Source organism: Lycium barbarum, chromosome 1, assembly GCF_019175385.1.
Source record: "Lycium barbarum isolate Lr01 chromosome 1, ASM1917538v2, whole genome shotgun sequence".
Classification (NCBI taxonomy): Eukaryota; Viridiplantae; Streptophyta; class Magnoliopsida; order Solanales; family Solanaceae; genus Lycium; species Lycium barbarum.
This window is the reverse complement of record NC_083337.1, coordinates 1,033,614-1,053,702: the sequence shown is the minus strand read 5'-3', so window position 1 is coordinate 1,053,702 and position 20,089 is coordinate 1,033,614. Positions and strand designations below refer to the sequence as shown.

The window sequence follows — 20,089 nt, the reverse complement described above, 5'->3', positions numbered from 1 at the left end:
GGTTTTAAGATCTCCAAAATGTTTTGAAAATGAGACATAATGAGTTCCTCGTGAGCATATGCATTTTACAATAGCTTTGCGGTAAAACTGGAACAAAACTTTGAGCATCATTGTGAATTAGCATGGACCATAATCTATATGTAGACCTAATGGAGAAAAGTCCTAGAGCAACTGTAAAATGTCCTTTTTTTAATGTGTTGACTTTTTCATGAATATAATCCTTGCAAATGTGTATATTCTAAATCTAACGTCTTCAATATTTGTCTTTTCTTCTTGTCTAAGAGTAGAACAACCCAAAGGATAGTGTATTACATCAACCTGTTAATTTACTAATTTTAACATTAAAGACAATAGTTTCATACAGATAAAACGTTCACCTAGTAAATTAGCAGCCACTTAAATAAATTTAAATTCGTATCAACTATTTACAGAGTTTATTTTCTTAATCTATTGATTAATGACAACTTCATGCTTCAGGAATTTTCTTAGCAGCAGCAACTAATATTGCACAGAAGTTGAGCTTGTTTCAAAACTTTTAACAATTGAACAAACATCAAACTATCCATTGCCTCCATGTAAATGGATATAAACCTCAATTATTTTGGTGATTTGAAGGAAAAGACAAACTATAGAGAAGATTAGCTATGAATCTCTTTCTAGACGTCGAAATTTTCTTGCATCTTTAGCCTGCATATCCTGTGATTAATCAAATAAAGCTAAACATCTACCAATAAAAATACATTTACTAAAAAAATCGATCACGATTTAAATTATGGTCACTACAATCTTCCCAGCCAAACGGCCAAATTACTACGGTTATCCGAGTAGATACCATCAAACAAACTATAACCGATTTAATTGGTCATTGCAGTTTCACAGTGTGAATTTGTTCTTACTTACACATGCACGGCTTAAGCTTTGAGACAAGCATAGGACTACTGACAGGAACATCCAGGTATCATTCCTCACTGACTGTCTTTAGCACATGTCAATCAATCTACACGAGTTATTCTTGATTTGATTTTTATCAAGGTTGTACCTTTTTTCTCCTCCACTTCATAACAAAAAAGAGTTACTTCCGTTGTATGAATTGTGACAGTGTGCACACCGGATTTGCGCGAGTCAAATCAGGGTTGCACAACATCACAAGTCATACCAATGCATGTAACTCCTTTTTTTCTTCTAAAATGGAGAAGAAAAAAGGTACAATCTTGATAAAAGTCAAATCTTTGGATGCGACTCCTTGGACCATAATGAGGATGACAATTACAAAGAATGCAGCAAACACTGTTATGTACACTATTCACAAGTTCTCCACGAAGATGGGACAAGTATATCAAACAAAGTAAGCCTATGAACAAGTTCCTTTCACAATATATATTTACCATATAACTAGACTCTGGTATACAGTTATCTTAGTAAGATATTGTGATTGAAGGGTTGAATTTTACAATAAATCTCAGCTATATACTAAACAAGATAAGCATCATATGTATAAATAGCAGAAAATATCTTAGGTAAACTACCATATTACGGACTAGCAAAGCAATAGCACTCCAGAAGGATGCCTAACAAGAAAAAGACGCCATTTTTAAGCAAAAAACATAATACCCCACTATAGATATGGTAAAATTAAAGCAAAAAATAGTTTTTCTACCATATAAACTCAATCCTGTTAAGCAGAAGAGAGTTACAAAGTAAACAAGGAATCCCTCAGAATAAAGCTTTTCATCAATGGTCATCAGGCCACTACTTTTAAATTATTAAGCTAATTCATCACGGGGATTGAAAAAACTACTGAAAAACAACACACTTTATAACATATCACAGCAATAATTTTCTTTCAAGATGAGGTAAATTACCATATTACTGACAAAGAAAACATCAGTTCTCCGCAAGGATGGTGCCTAACAAGAAAAAGATACTATTTTTAAGCAAAAATGTTGTTTAGACATAACATCAAGTGCCATTGTACATGCAAATTAACACGCCACAGATGTAAAAATAAAGCAAACATATCAAATCAATCCTGTTAAGTAAACAAGGAATCCCTCAGAATAAAGCTTTTCATCAATGGATATCAGGCCACTACTTTTAAATTATTAAGCTAATTCATCACAGGGATTGAAAAAACTGCTGAAAAACAACACACTTTATAACATATCACAGCAATAATTTTCTTTCAAGATGAGGTAAATTACCATATTACTGACAAAGAAAACATCAGTACTCCACAAGGATGGTGCCTAACAAGAAAAAGATACTATTTTTAAGCAAAAATGTTGTTTAGACATAAACTCAAGTGCCATTGTACATGCAAATTAACACGCCACAGATGTAAAAATAAAGCAAACATATCAAATCAATCCTGTTAAGCAGAAGAAAGACTGAATAAGTAAACAAGTAATCCCTCGGAATAGAGCCTGTTTGGATGGGCTTATGCCTATAAGCTGTTTGCAGCTTATAAGCTAAAAAAAATAAGTTGGGGTAGTCTAACTTTTTTTTTTTGGCTTACAAGCTGTTTTCAGCTTATAAGCTGCTTTAGATAAGCTAAGTCAAATGGGTCCAATTATTTTTTTGAGCTTATTTTAAGCACAAAATGACTTTAAGCTGGCCAGCCAAACACTCAAAAAAGCTGAAAACAGCTCATAAGCAACTTATAAGCCAATCCAAACGGGCTCTAAAGCTTTTCATCAATGGATATCAGGCCACTACTTTTAAATTATTAAGCTAATTCATCACAGGGATCAAAAGAACTTCCGAAAAAACAACACACTTTATAACATACCACAGCACTTAAACAAAACTAAGATAAGGTCAGTTATCCTATTACACTAGAAGGATTCATCTAGCAAGAAAAAGACATCATATTTAAGCAAAATAAGATTGTTTAAACGTAATATCGACTGCCATTGTTCAAGCAAATCGACACTACAAGTTTTGTAAAATTAAAGCAAAAACTATCTCCTGTTAAGCAGAAGAAACTGAATAAATCAAGAAAAAGAATCCCTCAGAACAAAGATTTTCATCAATGAATATCAGGCCACTACTTTTAAATTATTCAGCTAGTTCATCACAGGGATTGAAATACTTCCAAAAAAAAAAATACATTATAACATATCACAGCAATAAATAATTTTTCAAATAAACCTGTCACAATGTAAATAAAGGGGGGTCACTTGTTATCTATTAATCAATAATTGGAACAGATAATTTGAGAAATTTCCAAATACCAAAAAAAAAAAACAGAATCTTACTATCACAAGGGCTAATGTAAGAAAAATAATGCATCCCTCAGAATTGATATTTATCTTCATTAAAGGTCAGTCTACTTTTAACGTTAAATATAGAAATCACTCATCACAGGGATTAAACGAAAAACAAAAAAATCAAAAAAAAAAAAAAAGAGAGCTGAAAAAAAAATGATATACTTCCTTTTTACAACTTTAAAAAAAAACAAGTATTCCAAAACAGAACAGTAAATATAGACATATGTCTTACTGTAAAACTCGATGGCAGTAAATTTTTCACTAAACATAACATAGCTGTTCCCCGGTATTTACACCTAACTAAACAATTTAGTCCAAAAAACAACAAATCAGAGTGAAAAATTGCAAGACACGTGTATTTCTTTCATTGGTATAAACACTTACAGTGAGATTTTAAAAGAAGGGTGCCGACGGCGATAATGGAGTAGAGGGTTTCGTTATATAATGGGGCAGAAGTGAGGGGTCAGTGGCACAGTAAGCCCAAATCTTGATAGAGGCCCACCATCTTTTTTGGGCCACCTAATAGTGAAGGCCTAATAAGGGGGAAATTTGCACAAATAGATATTGGGGTCCTTTGCACGATCGTCCTTCAAAGACACTGGTCTTTAATTTTTGCTCCTCATATTGTTGATCTTTAAGTTTTGTCCTTCGTCTAATACTTAAGGTTCTACGTTCAAATTCAGGCTCAATGGAAAAAAAATCGCAAGGCAGAGGTTTGTAGCAAAATTAGACATATTCGAATAAAAATTAGGCCTTACAGAGGTTTCTCTTAAGGCAAACTTTTATCCAAAATTAGATCTAAAGGCAAACATCTACCTTAAAGCCCAAAATCAGGTCTATTACGGCAAAAGTTAGGTCTTACAGAGGTTTGCCTTAAGGTTGACTTTTGCCCGAATTCGGCCTTATAAGGTTCAAACTCTAGCTTGGTATTTAAATTGGGTCATTTGCACTTTTGGCCCTATTTTGTAGCGGTCTTTAATTTTTGTCCTCATAACAAACAACTTGGTATCATGGACGACTAAGAGAGTGCCTCATTGAAGGACTGAAGCTGTCTTCCATGAGACCATCTGTTATATCCCGTATTTTGCACGTTCGGATAAATTGGGGTAATCAAGACAAGTTAAGGATAAGGCTACAATTTCATCTTGTTTAACATATAAGTTTTTCATGAAAATATTGACGCGGAAATATTGAGGAAGGCTAAGGGCAAAATTGGAAGTTTGGGGAATAAATTTCATAAATTGCAAATTGTCATGAAATAAAAGTGGGCTTGGAATAAAAGAAGAAGAAGAGATTTTTGGGCTTGGAATTGGCCAAGGGGGTGGCCGGCCACATGCTAAAATGGCCCAAGCCCATTTGCTAAATTAAGCCATGTGATAAATAGACAAAAGGGGGCCATAATTCAAGAATGTTCAAGAAAGCACAAAACAAAAGAAGAAGAAGAAGAAGAAGAAGAAGAAGAAGAAGAAGAAGAAGAAGAGAGCAAAGGTCAAGGGCCATTCGGCCATGACCATGGGAAATTGGGGTCTTCAAATTTGATCCCAAAAATTATTTTCTTCTAGTATTCCTACTAATTCAAGGGTCCTCTCCAACGTGGTGTAATCGTTGAAACAAGAAAACTGCTCTTTGTTGCAAAATCACAACTTTAGCTAAGTGGAGAAGTTGAAAAGAAAAGGTAAGATTTAATCCCTTTTATATGTTATGAAGGGTTTGTTTATGTTGGAATATGTAGAAATGGATAGAAATTATGAAAATATGGAAGTTTGTATGGTGGTGTGTATATGCATATGGGTCGTGTGTATATGTTGTGTGTAGGAAGGATGGGATAATTTCTATGTAGTAATATGATTGTTGTAGATATGTATTTTGTGATGGAAATGAGAATTTGATAACTTAAATTGATGTTGGAATTGTTGGGCTGATTTGGAAGCCAATATGATGTTAGTGTCATTTCTTTAATTGTGAGAATAATGTTGTTAGAATGTGTGTTGTTGGGATAGTTCATGAATTTGGAAGCAAGAAATGCATTAAAATTGTTTCTAGGGAAGTTGGGGAGTTTTTGGGTGAAGTGTGGTTTTGGTGGAAATGTTGGAATATTGTGTAGATTGTTTAAAATATTCTTGAATTATGGTTGAATGATCTTGAATTAGTAAATGAATATGTAAGCATTGATATTGACTTGAATGTACGTAGTTGGATTGAAAGTTGATGTACTATGTGGAAAAGAAGATTACTTATGTTAGAATGCATTTTGAATTGGATGGTTGATGTTGTTAGTATGATTCTTGGTATTGTTGTTGATGTTTTGGCCGAGTTGAATTCTCGGGGTTGATGAATTTATAGGGGAGGTGTTGTCCAAATTTCTGTAGACAAGTATGGATTTAAGATTTAATTCTTAAAGGCTTATAATGGATATTTGGTAATTGTGATCAATTGTAGATTTTGGAGGAAACGGGATTTGAGTTTGGACAAGCGTAAAAGGCAAATAAGGTATGTAAAGCTCTACTTTTTCTTTCTTTGGCATGTCCTAGTTATGATAGGCTATGATGCGAACCTCGGGGATCACTCTACTCCTTAAAATCCGAGCTTAATTTTGACCCTTATTCATTCAATGAAATTGAATCAGGTTTTGTTGGAAAAATGTGTTTAAACACCTTTTTACTCCAAAAAGGGTCTTGCGCCATAAAACGTTCATAACTTTCACAAAGAGAATCGGAATGCCCCGAAACTTTCGTTGACGCCTCCATAAGTCCTAATGTCCGTAATTTATGTGCGCCACCTCGACTTGACCCGAGGTGGGCCCACAATCTCCGAAACCTTCTTGTATTGTTTTACTTGACCTATTTCCGTACTATGATTAAAAGAAACTTTTGGTTATTGTTCCGACTACTAAACGATAGTTGTGTTAACTATTCCATTGAATCCTATGATATTTTGATATGTACAAATAATCTCAGCATTTTTACTTTGACATAATCCGTCGCAACATCCAAAGGGTACGTACTATGACTATCGTCTGATTTCTTTTCTAATGACCTACCGTTCGGACTATTCCATCGAGTCTTTCCAAATATTTTATGATGCATATAGTTTCTCACTACTCTACTCGTGGATGCCTCAATGCTTCCTTCACTGAGCCCGGGCCAGGATATGTTATCACGCGTATTCCACTGCATTGTTCGTCGTGCCTCGATGTGAGGGGGCAGGTATGACACGTACATGGGTTTTGGAGTTATGCTGTACCATGTACATATATTCTGACATTTGATGATATGATATGATATGTGCACACTCTGATATTTGATATGATATGGCCATCTGATATGTTATGATATGTTACGGAGCTATTCCCTACTCTGGAGTTATGCTGTGTTGTGGCGCCAGTGACGGGGTGGCGACCACGTTCTATCCACCGTGTCCCATAATGGGGCCGGATATGGCCTGTGTTTTGACATGCATTACCTATGTTTTATGAGTAAGCATCTTGATATTCCGGTTATTGCATTTATTTTCTGTACTCTCTGTTCAGGTTATGATTCTGTTTATTATGTTTCATGTTTTACATACTCAGTACCTATTCCGTACTGACCCCCTTTCTTCGGGGGCTGCGTTTCATGCCGCGCAGGTACACCCAGATGATGTGGAGTTATTATAGAGGATGTTCCAGCAGAGTTGGCAAGCTCCAATTATTCCTGAAGTGCTGCCGAGTCAGAGTTAGTGTGTATGTTTTCTCTGGATCGATGTTAGAGACTTTGCAGACAGAGTCGTGGGTATAATATGTCAGTTGTATAAGCGGCTTCATCAGCCGATATGTCATTTTGTATTATGAGTTAAATTCTATGTGATCACCGATTCTGTTTGATTTGGAAAGCATCGAAAAGAATATTTTGAGAGGTTATTATGTATTTTATTTTTATTTGATTTAAAAGTCTAATAAGATGTTGTGTGTCCCAAAGGTCTGTGGGTTCGCTCGGCTCCGGATGTGGGGTCGGGTGCCCATCACACCCTAGCGGAATTAGGGTGTGACACCATCTCAATATATGATGCTTTCTCTATCTCATTTGAAGTGTCTTAGTTTGAATAAGCATGGAATTTAAGAAACAATGGTAGACTTTTGAATTCTATAGTCTTAAATTAAAGATGTGTGGGTCCTTTAAATCTTGTGGTCTAAAAATTGCCAAAATTTACTAAATATAGAAAGAGGCATTCTTTTTGGGACAGACAAAAAAGGAAAGTAAGACACTTAAATCGGGACAGAGGAAGTAGATATTATGATGGTATCATGGAAGATTGAGGAGTGTCTCATTGAAGGATTGAAACAGTCCCCCATGATACCATCTCAGTACATATATATAAGATGATAATATCATAGAAGTTTGTTTAGGAGAGTGTGTTTTTTGAATAAATGAACATGACCCTCTATGATTGCCTACGTTTTTTTTTAGCCGAGGGTTTATCAAAAACAACCTCTTTATCCTATAAAGGTAGATGTCAGGTTTGCGTATATCCTATCCTCCCAAACCCCATTTGTGAGATTACACTGTGTATGTTGTTATTGTTGTATGAGTTTCATAGAGGATTGATGAGTGTTTTTTGAAGAAATGAAAGAAGTCCTCTGTGATACTATCATGATATAAGAGATAGGAGTCATACCATGTTGGTATCATAATTTTGGGGACATCCGGATAAATAGTTTTGGGGCATGACAATAAGGGGCATTTTTGGATAATTATTTTGCTCGCAGGGGGCATCTACGTTCTTTTTCCTTTATATTTTCGTATCATAATATTTCATAAGTTATGCTTCGCGCCCTTAATGAATTTATAACCCCAGATATAAGTTCGATTTTGAAGAGCAAAAATTAAACACCAACCACTTGAAGGGAAAACCGTGGAATTTCTTCATTCAAATTTTGTCCTAGCTTTTGATATTTGCACGTAGTTGGCCGTGTTAAATTAGTGAAAAATGGGCTAAAATATCCTCTGTTGAGCAATAGAGATGATAAAGAAGTATCGAGAAGCGAAATTAAAACTGGTGAACCGTAACTTGTAAGTCATGACAATCCGATGCGACTTCATATTATATTTAACTTAGTTATCATGTTGGATTAACATCAATCAAACCGGATTGTCATGATTTCAAAGCTATAAAAAATAAAGAAAAAAAATACATTTCAAAATTGTGCATGCAAGTCATGACCTAGTAGTACAACATCATGTTATATTCAACCGACTTGTCTTATTGAATTACTCAAAAATCATATTGAATATCATGATTTCAAAGCTACAAACAAGAAGAGAAAAAAAAAAAATTACTTTTCAGAATTGTACGACAATTTGGTATGACTTCGTGTTATATTCAATATAGTTAGTTTAAGGGTATTCAAAATAAAAGAATTAAAACATACGAAGAAGCTAAAATTCAATATCTGCATAAAAAATAATTTGACCTTATATACAATATAATTTCCGACGAAATTTTTTTGATAAACCCCGTGTAGTTTCACGTTATACTCAATCTAAGTGTACTAAGAATTGGATTTTTGGTCCTTTATATTTTTTTTTTCCACATTTATGATCCTTTTGCATGAGATATTCATCTTTTACACATAAAAAATTAAAATAAAACACATAAGAGATCTGAAAAAATCATTTTCTTAGTTTTTAAGTAAGCTGATCCGATAATTTTATTTTTACAAAATCAGTACATAAAATGCTGAGTAAATGAAATCTCTTACCGTTTGAATATAAAAAAAAATGACCATTTCATATGTCTTATGCGTAAAATACCAATCTCGTAAAAAAAAAAATCTCATAAAACTAAAAAAAAAGAAAAAGTTTGTAAAGTACTTAAAAAAAAAAAAACCTTGTTAAAAAATGTGAAGCCTTTTGTTTGAAAATAGAGTTTTTGTCCTTTTTTCGCAAACGAAAGAACAGCTAAATAGGTAAAGACGACCGACGAGGGATGAGGCGGAGACCGGGAATCGGAGGCTTACAGGGCGCCGCCGCAGCTAGGGTTTGTAACCTAAATTCACTTTTTTCTCAAAAATTTAGTTTTTTTTTTTTTTGTTTAATAATCTTTTTTTTAATTATTTTTGCGATCTTTATTTGAAGGATCAATATCGATTGTTAGGTGAAAATGTGGCAAAAATAAGAACAGATCTTATGAAAGAGCAGCTCTCTACTTTTCGATCTCAACTTGAAGACTTCGCTCGCAAACACAAGGTTTGACATTATTTTTTTTAATTGTTTAAGAGCCTGTTTGGATGGGCTAAAAAAAATAAGTTGGGTAGCTGTTTTCAACTTATAAGTTGCTTTATAGAAGTTAAGTTAAATGGGTCCAATTATTTTTTTGAGCTTATTTTAAGCACAAAATGACTTTAAGCTGGCCAGCCAAACACTCGAAAAAGCTTAAAACAGCTTATAAGCAACTTATAAGCCAATCCAAACGGGCTCTAAGTTACTTTTGGTTTCTCATCTAATAATTAGTTCCTCCGTTACGAAGGTGGAGCCAAAATTTGAAGCTAACGGGTTCTGAATTCTAATTGTTCTTAATTTACTGAGATTTAAAACATATTCAAACAGTAGGGGATTTGGATTTGGCTTCTGGGTCGAACTCGTCGCACGGGGCTTGTGTAGTGCGAGTTACCGTTTGCGAGCTATTGGACAGGAGCTGGGTTTACCTTGTGTGCACCTGAAGGGTAGCGGCTGCGAGTTCCCATGTCATTAAAAGAAAAAACATATTCAATGAGTTTTACGTCAAATACAAAGTCTTAACAAAGCTACTGGGTTCGGCCAAACAATTAACCGACACTCTAGTTCCACTTACGCTCCCTTTGTACTCAGTTGAATGATCTGTTAGGAGTATGATGGTTAAAGCATTTGATTTTGTGTAATAAGACATCCAGTCTTTTAACCCTCTGTTTGGATAGTCGTTACCCATGGTTACATAATGTACAGTAGCATTGTATTGTATTGTATTAATGAATATAATGTTTGGATAGACTGTATCGTTTGTTGTGGTTTAATGGGTAAATGAAATTAGTAACCACGCAAAAATCACCGAATCCGTGGTTACAAAAATTGAGTTTTTTCATGGTTATGCAACAATGGAGTTACAATGGGTTTACAACACCATACAATATAATTCTAAGAACAATGGAAACAAACATGGCAACAATGAAAACAATACAATAATGAACCATGGAAAACAACCATCCAAACAGGGGAAAGTCTCTAAAATAAAAACCTATGTATTGATAGATTACATAAAGAAGCGTATTGTGAATCATAAATTCTTTTGTTATTAGAAGTACTTGTAATTTGTAAATATTTGAAAAAAATATAGCTAAAGAAAAAACTATATAATTACCGAATAGTAATGGTTTCATTTATATAAGCTTGTTAGAAATATACTCCGAGGAAGCATGTATGTCTCCAAGTTATATTAACTTGGCCATCTGTTGATAATTTTGGAAAAGACATGAAGAAGATGCATTTTCAGCTATTTATGGTCAACTTAGATGTTATGTGCGGTTACCTTAGCAAAGGGATTGCAATTGAATTCCACCATTTGTATTTTTCTCAATGATAATGGTACTAGAGATACAATGTAGTTATATTGTCAAATACGTGATGTTTCTAGAGTTTGGGCAGCAATCAGGCTGGTTGAGCTAGATGGATATTTTTCTCTCTCTTTTCTAGCCGGAGTGTTGTAAAAGAGGTTTCCGCTGTGTGTTCTGCTTCTTTGGTACTTCCTAATTGAAATTTATCTACATGTTTTTAGTTGTTAAACGACACATTTAAAATAAAAGAAGAAAGTTTTGGTTACTCCCTGTTTTATTTTGCAGAATGACATTCGCAAGAATCCCGCATTCAGGGCACAATTCCACGAGATGTGTGCTAAAGTCGGAGTAGATCCTCTAGCATCAAACAAGGGTTTCTGGGCAGAATTATTGGGGATTGGTGACTTCTATTATGAACTTGGTTGGTACAACCTCCTCAGTAATATTGGTTTTTGCAAGGCATGCTTAGGAATTTGTTTTTAAAGGTGCATGAGAGGAACATAATATTATTTCACACTGCAGTTTGAGTGTACTAAGTTCCGGTGCTATATGACATCAAACTTAGATCAGTATTCTATCTAGTGGCCTGTGTCTGATATTTTGAGTAGATCGTGCTTAATTCTTGTCTTTTTTCTTTTGAATATCCATAATGGTTAAGTATTATTATTTGTTGATAAATCTACAAGAACTGGCCTTACATGAAACCACCTGTCTAGGCAGGGGTACAGATTATTGATGTATGCCTGGCTACTAGACCCCACAATGGAGGTTTGATAAGCTTGGATGATCTCTGTAAACTTCTTGGTCAGAGAAAGAAAGCTGTTCGCGAGACAATATCCGAGGATGACTGCTTGCGTGCTATAAGCAAGCTGAAGGTATTGGCTCAAACTTTTATGTTTCAGTTTGCAGCAACCGCACAAAAGATTGAGCAACTGATACTGAAATATACCAAATCATCTTTTTCCATTTAACTTGAATAGCATATTTAACATTTTAGTGCTTTGCGCATCTAATTATGAAGATTCTTCATGTTCCACCTTTGGATACCAGGATATTTGATTTTGCTAGTTCCTCCATGTAATAAATAAAGTAGAAAAAAGAATCTGTACAACAAACCACCCATGTCACAAAAAAAAGATAGTAAGCTGCGGGTCAAAATGTTCTGTCTGTTTTATTAAGTTTTTATAGGTCCTTAGAACATGAAGCACCCAAGATAATGGTGAATATATATATTGCAGGTCATCATTGCTCATGCAATTCCCCTCATTTAGATGGAAGATAGGAGTAATACAAAGCTGTCTAGAAACATGATTTAAAGTTTGTCATTTGACTTAGTAACCATTCATTCCTTTTGAACTGGTATGTTTTGATACGGTTGCTCGAACTACAAACGCTAACATCTAATTGCATCTTTCAGGTATTAGGTAGTGGTTTTGAGGTGATTACAGTGGGAAAGAAAAGGCTCGTCAGATCTGTCCCTACCGAACTGAATAAGGATCACAATGAAATTTTAGAGCTGGCCCAGGTATAACATTTCTTCTATTTGTTTCCTCCAGGTTCATTTAGTTAGGTAATTTCTCTCTTTGGATAATTTTGTTGTTAGGTAATTACCATGCAGGAAAAATTGCCACTTTCACTTGGGGGTCGTTTGGTTGCTGGTTAGGAAGTGAATTATTCATGTCTTAAAACCATATCTAGTACCATGTTTGGTAGCATTTTAGTTGATATGTATAAAATTTAACACACCAAGTACAGTATTTGGTTACCAGTTTATAATCCCGCATAATTAACACATACTCCCTAGTCCCTCCGTCCCAATTTATATGGTGCCACACGGAGTTTAAGAAAGAAAAGAAGAGTTTTAAACTTGTGGTCCAAAACAAGCCTTTGATATTTGTGTGGTTGTAAATCATTATAAAGTTAAATTGTTTCTAAATATAGAAATGTGGCATTCTTTTTGGGACAGACTAAAAAGGAAAGTGTGCCATATAAATTGGGACTGAAGGAGGATATAAGTTATGAAGGAATCTTTGTATTATTTTATGCAGGGTAGAAGATGAAATAAATTAAACCTGCGTAGTTAATCCCCACATTACTAATAACTGCATAACTCTAACTAGCAACCAAACAATGCTTTTAATTTTTTCATTTGCTTTATATTCAATTTGGCTTTATTACTTTGCAATTGCAGTGGAATAAGTAAGAAGATAATTTTGTTGGGATTCAAGGTAATCTCGTAATAGATTCACATAACATGAAAACATTAAATGAACGTTACAATACACGTGACAAATAGACTTGCACACCAACTACAATTACACCAGTGCTCCTCTCAAAATTACCCAGGCTTATTCAGCCAAAACATCTTATTTCTTCTTTAATTATTTGCTTTTGCGATGGAAAGGAGGATGAGTAGGGATAGGCACAAGATTGAAATGAAGTTGAGTGAGTCTAAGGAAATACTCATTGTTACTTTCTCGAAAAGGAAAAGAAGTTTGTTCAAGAAAGCGGGCGAGCTTTCAAATCTGACCGGAGCAGATGTCGGTGTTCTGCTCTTTTCACCAAGTCGAAAACCATACTCCTATGGCTCCACAAGTTAGAAAAAATAACGGATAAATTTCTTGAATTGAAACTAGACAAGCGCCAACGTGATCATGCTGATGTGGGCAAATCAAATGTCTTTGAGGCGTTTAATCATAAAAAAATATTGAAAGAGGAAATCTCATGTTATTGTTTTCTGGTGCCTTTGCTGCAGACCCATGGTTTCGTGACAGTTGATGAGGTACAAAGACGCCTAAACTGGTCTTCAGGTCGTGCAACTGATGCGCTTGAAACGCTGTTAGAGGTAAGTTTTTGATGTCATTCCTTCGTTCCTTCCGTCTTTTCCATCAAGGCTCTAAACATTTCCGTGACATTTACTTGATAAAAAAAAGGCTCTTACATTTCCTTCTAGATTTTCTTGTGATTGGAGCTAACAAATATGGCTCTCATGCATCCTACAGGAAGGGCTTGCCATGATAGATGATGGACACAGAGATGGCAAACGTCGATACTGGTTCCCTTGTGTGTCCTCTGTCTCCACCTATGTAGGGGCGGACACTCTTTAGCGTTTTCCTTCTTCAGATATGAGAATATTTCGCTTTGCACCGCGAACGTGGAGGATTGATTCCAAATAGAGATGCTACTTTCTTATATCTGTTTCCCGTGGTCCGACAAGCTTTTGATTTGCAGATATTGCATATGTTAGTGTGTTGCCCTATTTGTGTTATCCGTACTGTGGAATTATAGTGTTGAGTCATTCATTGTTGTACGAATCTTGTTTCATATGTCTGATACTGCTTGCCTGCTGACTGAGCTTTCTCCAAAATTGAACTTCATAGCATATTGTTATGGTGTACACTGCAAGCCAAGCTGGTACTATAAAAGTTGTGAAGAGTTGATAGTATTGAAGAAACAAATTTCTCTTGGTGTTTGCTGGAAAGTGTTGTTTTTACGTGTCACGAGTTAGTGATTTCGTTTGATAAACAGTGATGCTTCATGACAGGTGAAGAAAGTTTTTTTTTTTTAAAATATACCAACATGAAAGGAATCAAGGACGGAATCCGACTTTTAATTTTCAACTTGGAATATTTAACACTTCGTACTGCAAATTTGCAAATCAATATGTAAAGGAACATCTAAAATCCTAAGATAAATATACCAGAACTCGTCCAAGGAGCCACTAATTTATTTATATCACCTATGCACATGTGTGCATCCTTACCGTTTATCTAGCAATTTTAAATAGCAACCTTTGAAACTTGGGATAATGAGCCCGCCTCTCTCTACCCTTCTCCATTTAAATACCAGGCTTAATTCGCATGGTGCAAATAGGTTATTTAATGCTAAATTCATTGGACTAAAAGTTGAAGGTTGTAGGTCATAATTGATTTAAAACCCAGAAATAGCACCTTAGCTGCAAATTCAAATGCTGAATCAAGACAAGATGCCATGAAGAGTAACACAAACTAAAATTCTATTCATTGAGACAATGCTGTTCAATTCAAAAACAAAACAAAATAAGAAGTGTAGGTGTGGCCGTATACAGTAATTCACGTAAGAATCCAGCTCTTCTCAGTACACATAGTCTCGAACTGGAATTGGAACCGCAGTTATAGTGAAATGCCATTACTCGGCTTTAGACGGGAAATGATTTCCACCAGTAGCGATCTTATAAAGGTAAAATCCAGTCATTACCACACTGCAAAACGATCAAAATACGCTTCTAAATCAGATCAGCATTATTGATTTTTTTGACAACATTTTTCACAAGATTCTTATCTATGAACAGACAGAACATCCACCAATCATTAATGAAATAGGAAACTAAGCATGAAAGTGGTAATGTTGTCCACCAAGACTTAAGCAAATGACAACCAATTACACACACGCACACACACCTGGACTAGTCTACCGGATACATGTTATCTCGCACCAGCACAAGTAAAGTAATTCTGTCCACAAAGGCTTAGGTGGATGGGAATAAATCACCTACTGTTTTTGTCTCTACTGAAACTTAAATTGGTTTTTATCCAATTCACTGACGACTAGATCATACCTTTCAATTTTCGTTGGGATATCATGCAAATAGGCACCACCCCTTGCCTGATTTGCTTTGTATTTCATATTGATCATTTAAAGGCAGTAGTTCTCCCCAGACACTGAACCTATAGTTCCCTATAGTCCCCTAAAATGAAAAAGAGACACCACTGCATACCGAAAGGATAGAGGCAAAGGTTCAAGCTACTATAAAGCTATAATAACAGGTCAAATGTTCAGACAAGTAGAAAGTATGTGATTACTGTTAGGTACATCCTCCGTCCTAAGTTATTTGACACTTTCCTTTTTAGTCAGTCCCAAAAAGAATGACACCTATCTATATTTAGTAACAACTTCAAACTTCTCATTTTACCCATAATGAGATGATTTATAGCCACATAAATATCTATGACTTATTTCAGCCCACAACTTTCAAAAGACTTCCTTCCTTTCTTATACTATGTGCCTAGTCAAACACCCTCACATAAATTGGGACGGAGGGAGTAGTCTTTAGCACTGTTGCTTGGACTCTTCAAAAGTGCCGCCGGGGTGTGATCCTCCAAAAATAGTGCATTTTTTTAGGATCAGACACGAGTGAGGCCACATTTTTGGAGAGTACGAGCCACATAGGTTTTTGGTTGCTATTATCCATGAATACATGAAGCAACTTCAGTAGGCATGTTTTTTTTTCGTCTTCCTTAAATTCTAACAAGAGTCCTAAAAATAATTGTAGAGTAAAAGCAGAGTCAGATAAGCTAATTACTCAGTCTACAAATAAAATTGTCAGATGATCCATAGGATATGAAAAGAACTGCTGAACTTGTGAAGAAATTCAATGTTACTCATTTAACAATAGGTTAGAGATGAGAAACTTTCTTTCTGACTATTCGCTTTAGACGAAATCTGAGAAATCTTCTTCTTATTACAATTTACAAATAGACGATATCTGTGAATTTGCAGTGAAAATGTTGAGTGTGTCAAGAGGTCAAGGACAATACTTAATTTAACTATTATCAGACAGTTTAACTGCCATTTGAACTTTCAACGGGAGTCACGAAAAATGAAGAAAAAAATGTAGCATCTGACGTTTAGGAAATTTGACATTTTTAACTGCACTTAGCAACCTAATGGTCAGTTTGTACCCGAGGTAGTACCATAGACATTAGACAATGATAGAGAAACTTTACATATTATGATATGTAAAACTGTTACCTTTCTCCAAAAAATAAAACCATATATGCTATGTACTATGTATCAAATGAATCAAGTCACCAAATCTAATAAAGTATTTTTATGAATAAACTAAAAAGGTAGATGAAATACCGAAACCAAGAAGCAACTTAACAACAAAACTTGTATGGAATTGTTTATAGCTGTGGTTACCTGAGACCAGCAACAATGCCAGCTGGCATTATCTTTGAAGTTTGCAAGTACCGCTGTCCCATGACCCATGTTAGCACAGCAGCACAAACTGTTCCAAAACAAATTTAAGTTAGCAGAGGTACTTTTTCCGCCAAAATAAACAAATGAAAATTCGATGTGATCGTAAGAAAATGAATGAAGCTTTCATTTTTATCTTTCTGGATCATAATATGATATGCTAACATCAAACAAACAAAAACATAACACACTTACCAATAGAACTATGATGAAACAGCATGATAAGCTACAACAGAAGTAGGAAAATTTAAGAAATCTGGACATGGTGAAAGAGTTTTCTTTTCAATGCTCAGAAATATTTGAGTTATTTGTCTAAACTTCTTTTAAATCGCATGTGGAACAATTGATTAAAGTCCTAAACCTAGCGCATGATAAGCCTCAACATACGTGAAACAACATGAAGTTGGTGACTTAATGCTCAATCGCAGCTAGAAACTAACAATGCTAAAATTAACTTTCTTGGTCATAATATTAAGATTGAACTCGAAATTTCCGACTGCTGGACATCCAAGACTATCAGAGGTACCCAAACCTAGGATGTCCTGACTCCTCGTGGCTTTGATGAGTTGTTTTTTCTTTAGAAGCCTTCTTTATGCAACTCTTCAGCTGTATTAAGAGCTAATGATAAAGTGGTAACGGGTAAAATTGCTTTTATTTCCCAATGATTATCACGTTTTCCACGTTATCACTCTGGCTGTGGCGTTCATTTTATCTAATAGGGGATAATAAGCAAAAAGAATATGTGACAATTTTCACTTTTACCATGGATATAGCATGATCAGCATTGCACATTACTTAAACAGTGGCATTTCAACAAATAAAATTTTAAGATAAGGATACATGGAGGCAAATCACGGAAAGATACTTAATCATTTTCTTTCTATTTGGTCTAGTTAGTTCAGAACTAGAATTGATAAATCCTACATGATTCAGTACTTACTTGAACAAAATTTATCCATCAGTACTTACTCGAACAAAATTTATCCATCAGTTCTTCACATGTTTAGCATTCATTGTTCACTTCCCATAGCATAACAACCAAGAATTTCTCATTTCGTAGAAAGGTCCAATTTTAATGCTACCAAGCAAGTAGAAAAACGAAATGTAACATGAAACATAAGCAATTCTACCACGACAAGTTGCTAAACAACTAGACCATCAGCCTATAAAAGAATCAGAAGAGGAATAAAAACAATCCCATTCCAATATCTTATCCTTTGCTGCAAACCATACAGCTCACATAGACTTTATAGCACAGATACACATTCTTTAGATCTAAAGCAGAGCAGCAAAAATCAGACCTTTATACAGTAAATAAGACCAGGCCTCACAACTGTATCAACATGTCATTGGAAAAAAACCACGGGCAGTTCCAAATTTAGGCTGCAGGTTCTGATAAACACACTGCCTTCAATTCCAATAATATATACTCCATATGATTGGAAAGTTTTATATTGATAAAGAAATAGACTTTGGGCCTAACTCAGCCCAAAAAACTAGCTCACGAGGTAAGAATTGTCCAAAACAATACAAGGAGACCAAGTACCATCTGGCGCGTGGACAATATAAGATCGACCAACATCCAATAAACAATAAATTGAAATGAGTTTGGCTCTGATACAACGACAAACTCAACCCCAGAACTAGCTCATAAGGTGAGGATTGTCCAACGTCGAGATCCTATGTAGGACTCTAACAAATATAAAATATTTATCACATTTGCACTTACAAAAGAGTAAAGGGTATACATTTCAACTTAAAACAATTTCAATTGTTCTATGCATGCAATTATTAATAAGGGAATGAAAGGGCCATACCTGTTTCAAGAATCAAAGCAAAGTAAGAATTTTTACGCTTGTGAAATGCTTGAAGACTCAAATAACCAGCTAAAATAAGCAACAAACCAGTACCCAAACCTCCACCAAGTGAAGCTATACTTCCTTTTTTAACATATCCAAAAACTCCACCACACACAAGAATTAAACCATATGGGATTGTAAAACAAAAATCATGCATTTTTACCAAATGGGGTTGTAGAAAATATTGATATTTTGATGAATTTAGCCAAGATTTGAGAGATCAAGAAAGAAAAAAGACTCGATTTTTAAACAATCTTGATGCGTAAAACTTGAAACTTTCAAGTTCCAAGTTTTGGTCAAAGGCCAAAGGTCTTACCTAACCGCCATTATTTTTTTTGGTTTTAATGGTCTAAATTGTCCTTCGGATTATTGTTGAATTACATTCATGTCTGGTTGATTTACAGCTGAAAAGAAGAAGTATGTGAGGGTAATATTGTCAAGAAATATAGCTGCGGGCAGTCCGCACGCCATTTAAAATTAAAAATAATTGTTGGCACTTTTCTTTCTAGAAGAATTAATGTAAATAGTCGTCCATCCAAATACATAAAAAAAGGGAAAAGAATAAAAAAATGCTTCTTTACTTTGAAAAAAGGACTAAACAAATCCTATGTAATAAATTTGGATAAAAAAAATCCCTTCCGTCATTAAAGTTTTGCAAATACACCCCTTTCTTAATGGAAAACCCCAACATAACCCGATTTCATTTTTAAACTCGCTCTATTTAAATCCGACCCAATTACATAAAAAATCCATATGCGACTAACTTGTTCCCTAATCCTACATCTGGAGCCATTGGACACAGAAGCGGATAACCCATATGAGTTTTTTACAAATGGAGGATAATTTTTTTCCCCAAAATAGAAGGGTATTTTTTCATCCTTTTCCCTAAAAAAAAAAAAAAAGCTGACGGACGTAAAATATAACTCATATATAATATATGTATAATTGTATCTAATCAATATGTAATTTATGTAAAGCAAAAATCATGCATTTTTACTAAATGGGGTTTTAGGAAAGATTAATATCTTGACGAATTTAGCAGAGATTTGAGAGATCAAGAATAAAAAGAAAGTGTGAAAGTTTAAACAAAAGAGAGTAGTTAAAAAAATCCAGAGTAACGCAATAAATTATTGCGTTATTGGACTTAACTGTCTCAGTTAAATTCAATAAGCAGTAATTTACTGCGCTAAGGATACTTTGATATCACTTTTTTTTTTTTTAGAGTATTTTGGTTCACTTGCGCTTTTTTTTGGGTCATTTCAGTTCCGGACTCAGTCGGTAGCCATTTGACCCAGTGTACTTGTGACCCTGCGGGCAGTCCACGCGCCATTTAAACAATTTTCTGTCTTTTCCAAAAATACACAAAAATGGTTTGTTTA

The 20,089-nt window shown here is 34.7% G+C and overlaps 2 protein-coding genes and 5 non-coding genes across 7 annotated transcripts; 1 reads left to right on the top strand and 6 right to left on the bottom strand.

The window, feature by feature from the left end:
- Window positions 1–1,707: 1,707 nt before the first annotated feature.
- LOC132619380 (small nucleolar RNA R21) lies at window positions 1,708–1,787 on the bottom strand. The gene has a single exon (XR_009574707.1). It is a non-coding gene; the product is annotated as a small nucleolar RNA R21 (small nucleolar RNA).
- A 259-nt stretch (window positions 1,788–2,046) lies between these two features.
- On the bottom strand, window positions 2,047–2,126 carry LOC132619371 (small nucleolar RNA R21). The gene has a single exon (XR_009574705.1). It is a non-coding gene; the product is annotated as a small nucleolar RNA R21 (small nucleolar RNA).
- Window positions 2,127–2,666: 540 nt separating this feature from the next.
- LOC132619391 (small nucleolar RNA R21) lies at window positions 2,667–2,749 on the bottom strand. Its single transcript, XR_009574709.1, has one exon. It is a non-coding gene; the product is annotated as a small nucleolar RNA R21 (small nucleolar RNA).
- A 255-nt stretch (window positions 2,750–3,004) lies between these two features.
- On the bottom strand, window positions 3,005–3,084 carry LOC132619374 (small nucleolar RNA R21). The gene has a single exon (XR_009574706.1). It is a non-coding gene; the product is annotated as a small nucleolar RNA R21 (small nucleolar RNA).
- A 204-nt stretch (window positions 3,085–3,288) lies between these two features.
- On the bottom strand, window positions 3,289–3,371 carry LOC132619385 (small nucleolar RNA R21). The gene has a single exon (XR_009574708.1). It is a non-coding gene; the product is annotated as a small nucleolar RNA R21 (small nucleolar RNA).
- A 5,754-nt stretch (window positions 3,372–9,125) lies between these two features.
- LOC132628204 (vacuolar protein sorting-associated protein 22 homolog 1) lies at window positions 9,126–14,314 on the top strand. The gene is made up of 7 exons (XM_060343961.1): window positions 9,126–9,284; window positions 9,383–9,493; window positions 11,119–11,254; window positions 11,554–11,708; window positions 12,251–12,358; window positions 13,589–13,678; window positions 13,836–14,314. Exons 1-7 carry the CDS (start codon window positions 9,234–9,236, stop codon window positions 13,938–13,940), a joined length of 756 nt encoding a protein of 251 aa, XP_060199944.1. The 5' UTR covers window positions 9,126–9,233; the 3' UTR covers window positions 13,941–14,314.
- A 517-nt stretch (window positions 14,315–14,831) lies between these two features.
- Window positions 14,832–19,002, bottom strand: LOC132628208 (protein FATTY ACID EXPORT 5-like). Its single transcript, XM_060343968.1, has 3 exons — window positions 18,669–19,002; window positions 16,795–16,882; window positions 14,832–15,073 (listed from the first exon to the last, which is right to left on the bottom strand). The coding sequence occupies exons 1-3, from the start codon at window positions 18,865–18,867 to the stop codon at window positions 15,001–15,003; spliced, it is 360 nt and encodes a 119-aa protein (XP_060199951.1). The 5' UTR covers window positions 18,868–19,002; the 3' UTR covers window positions 14,832–15,000.
- Window positions 19,003–20,089: the final 1,087 nt, after the last annotated feature.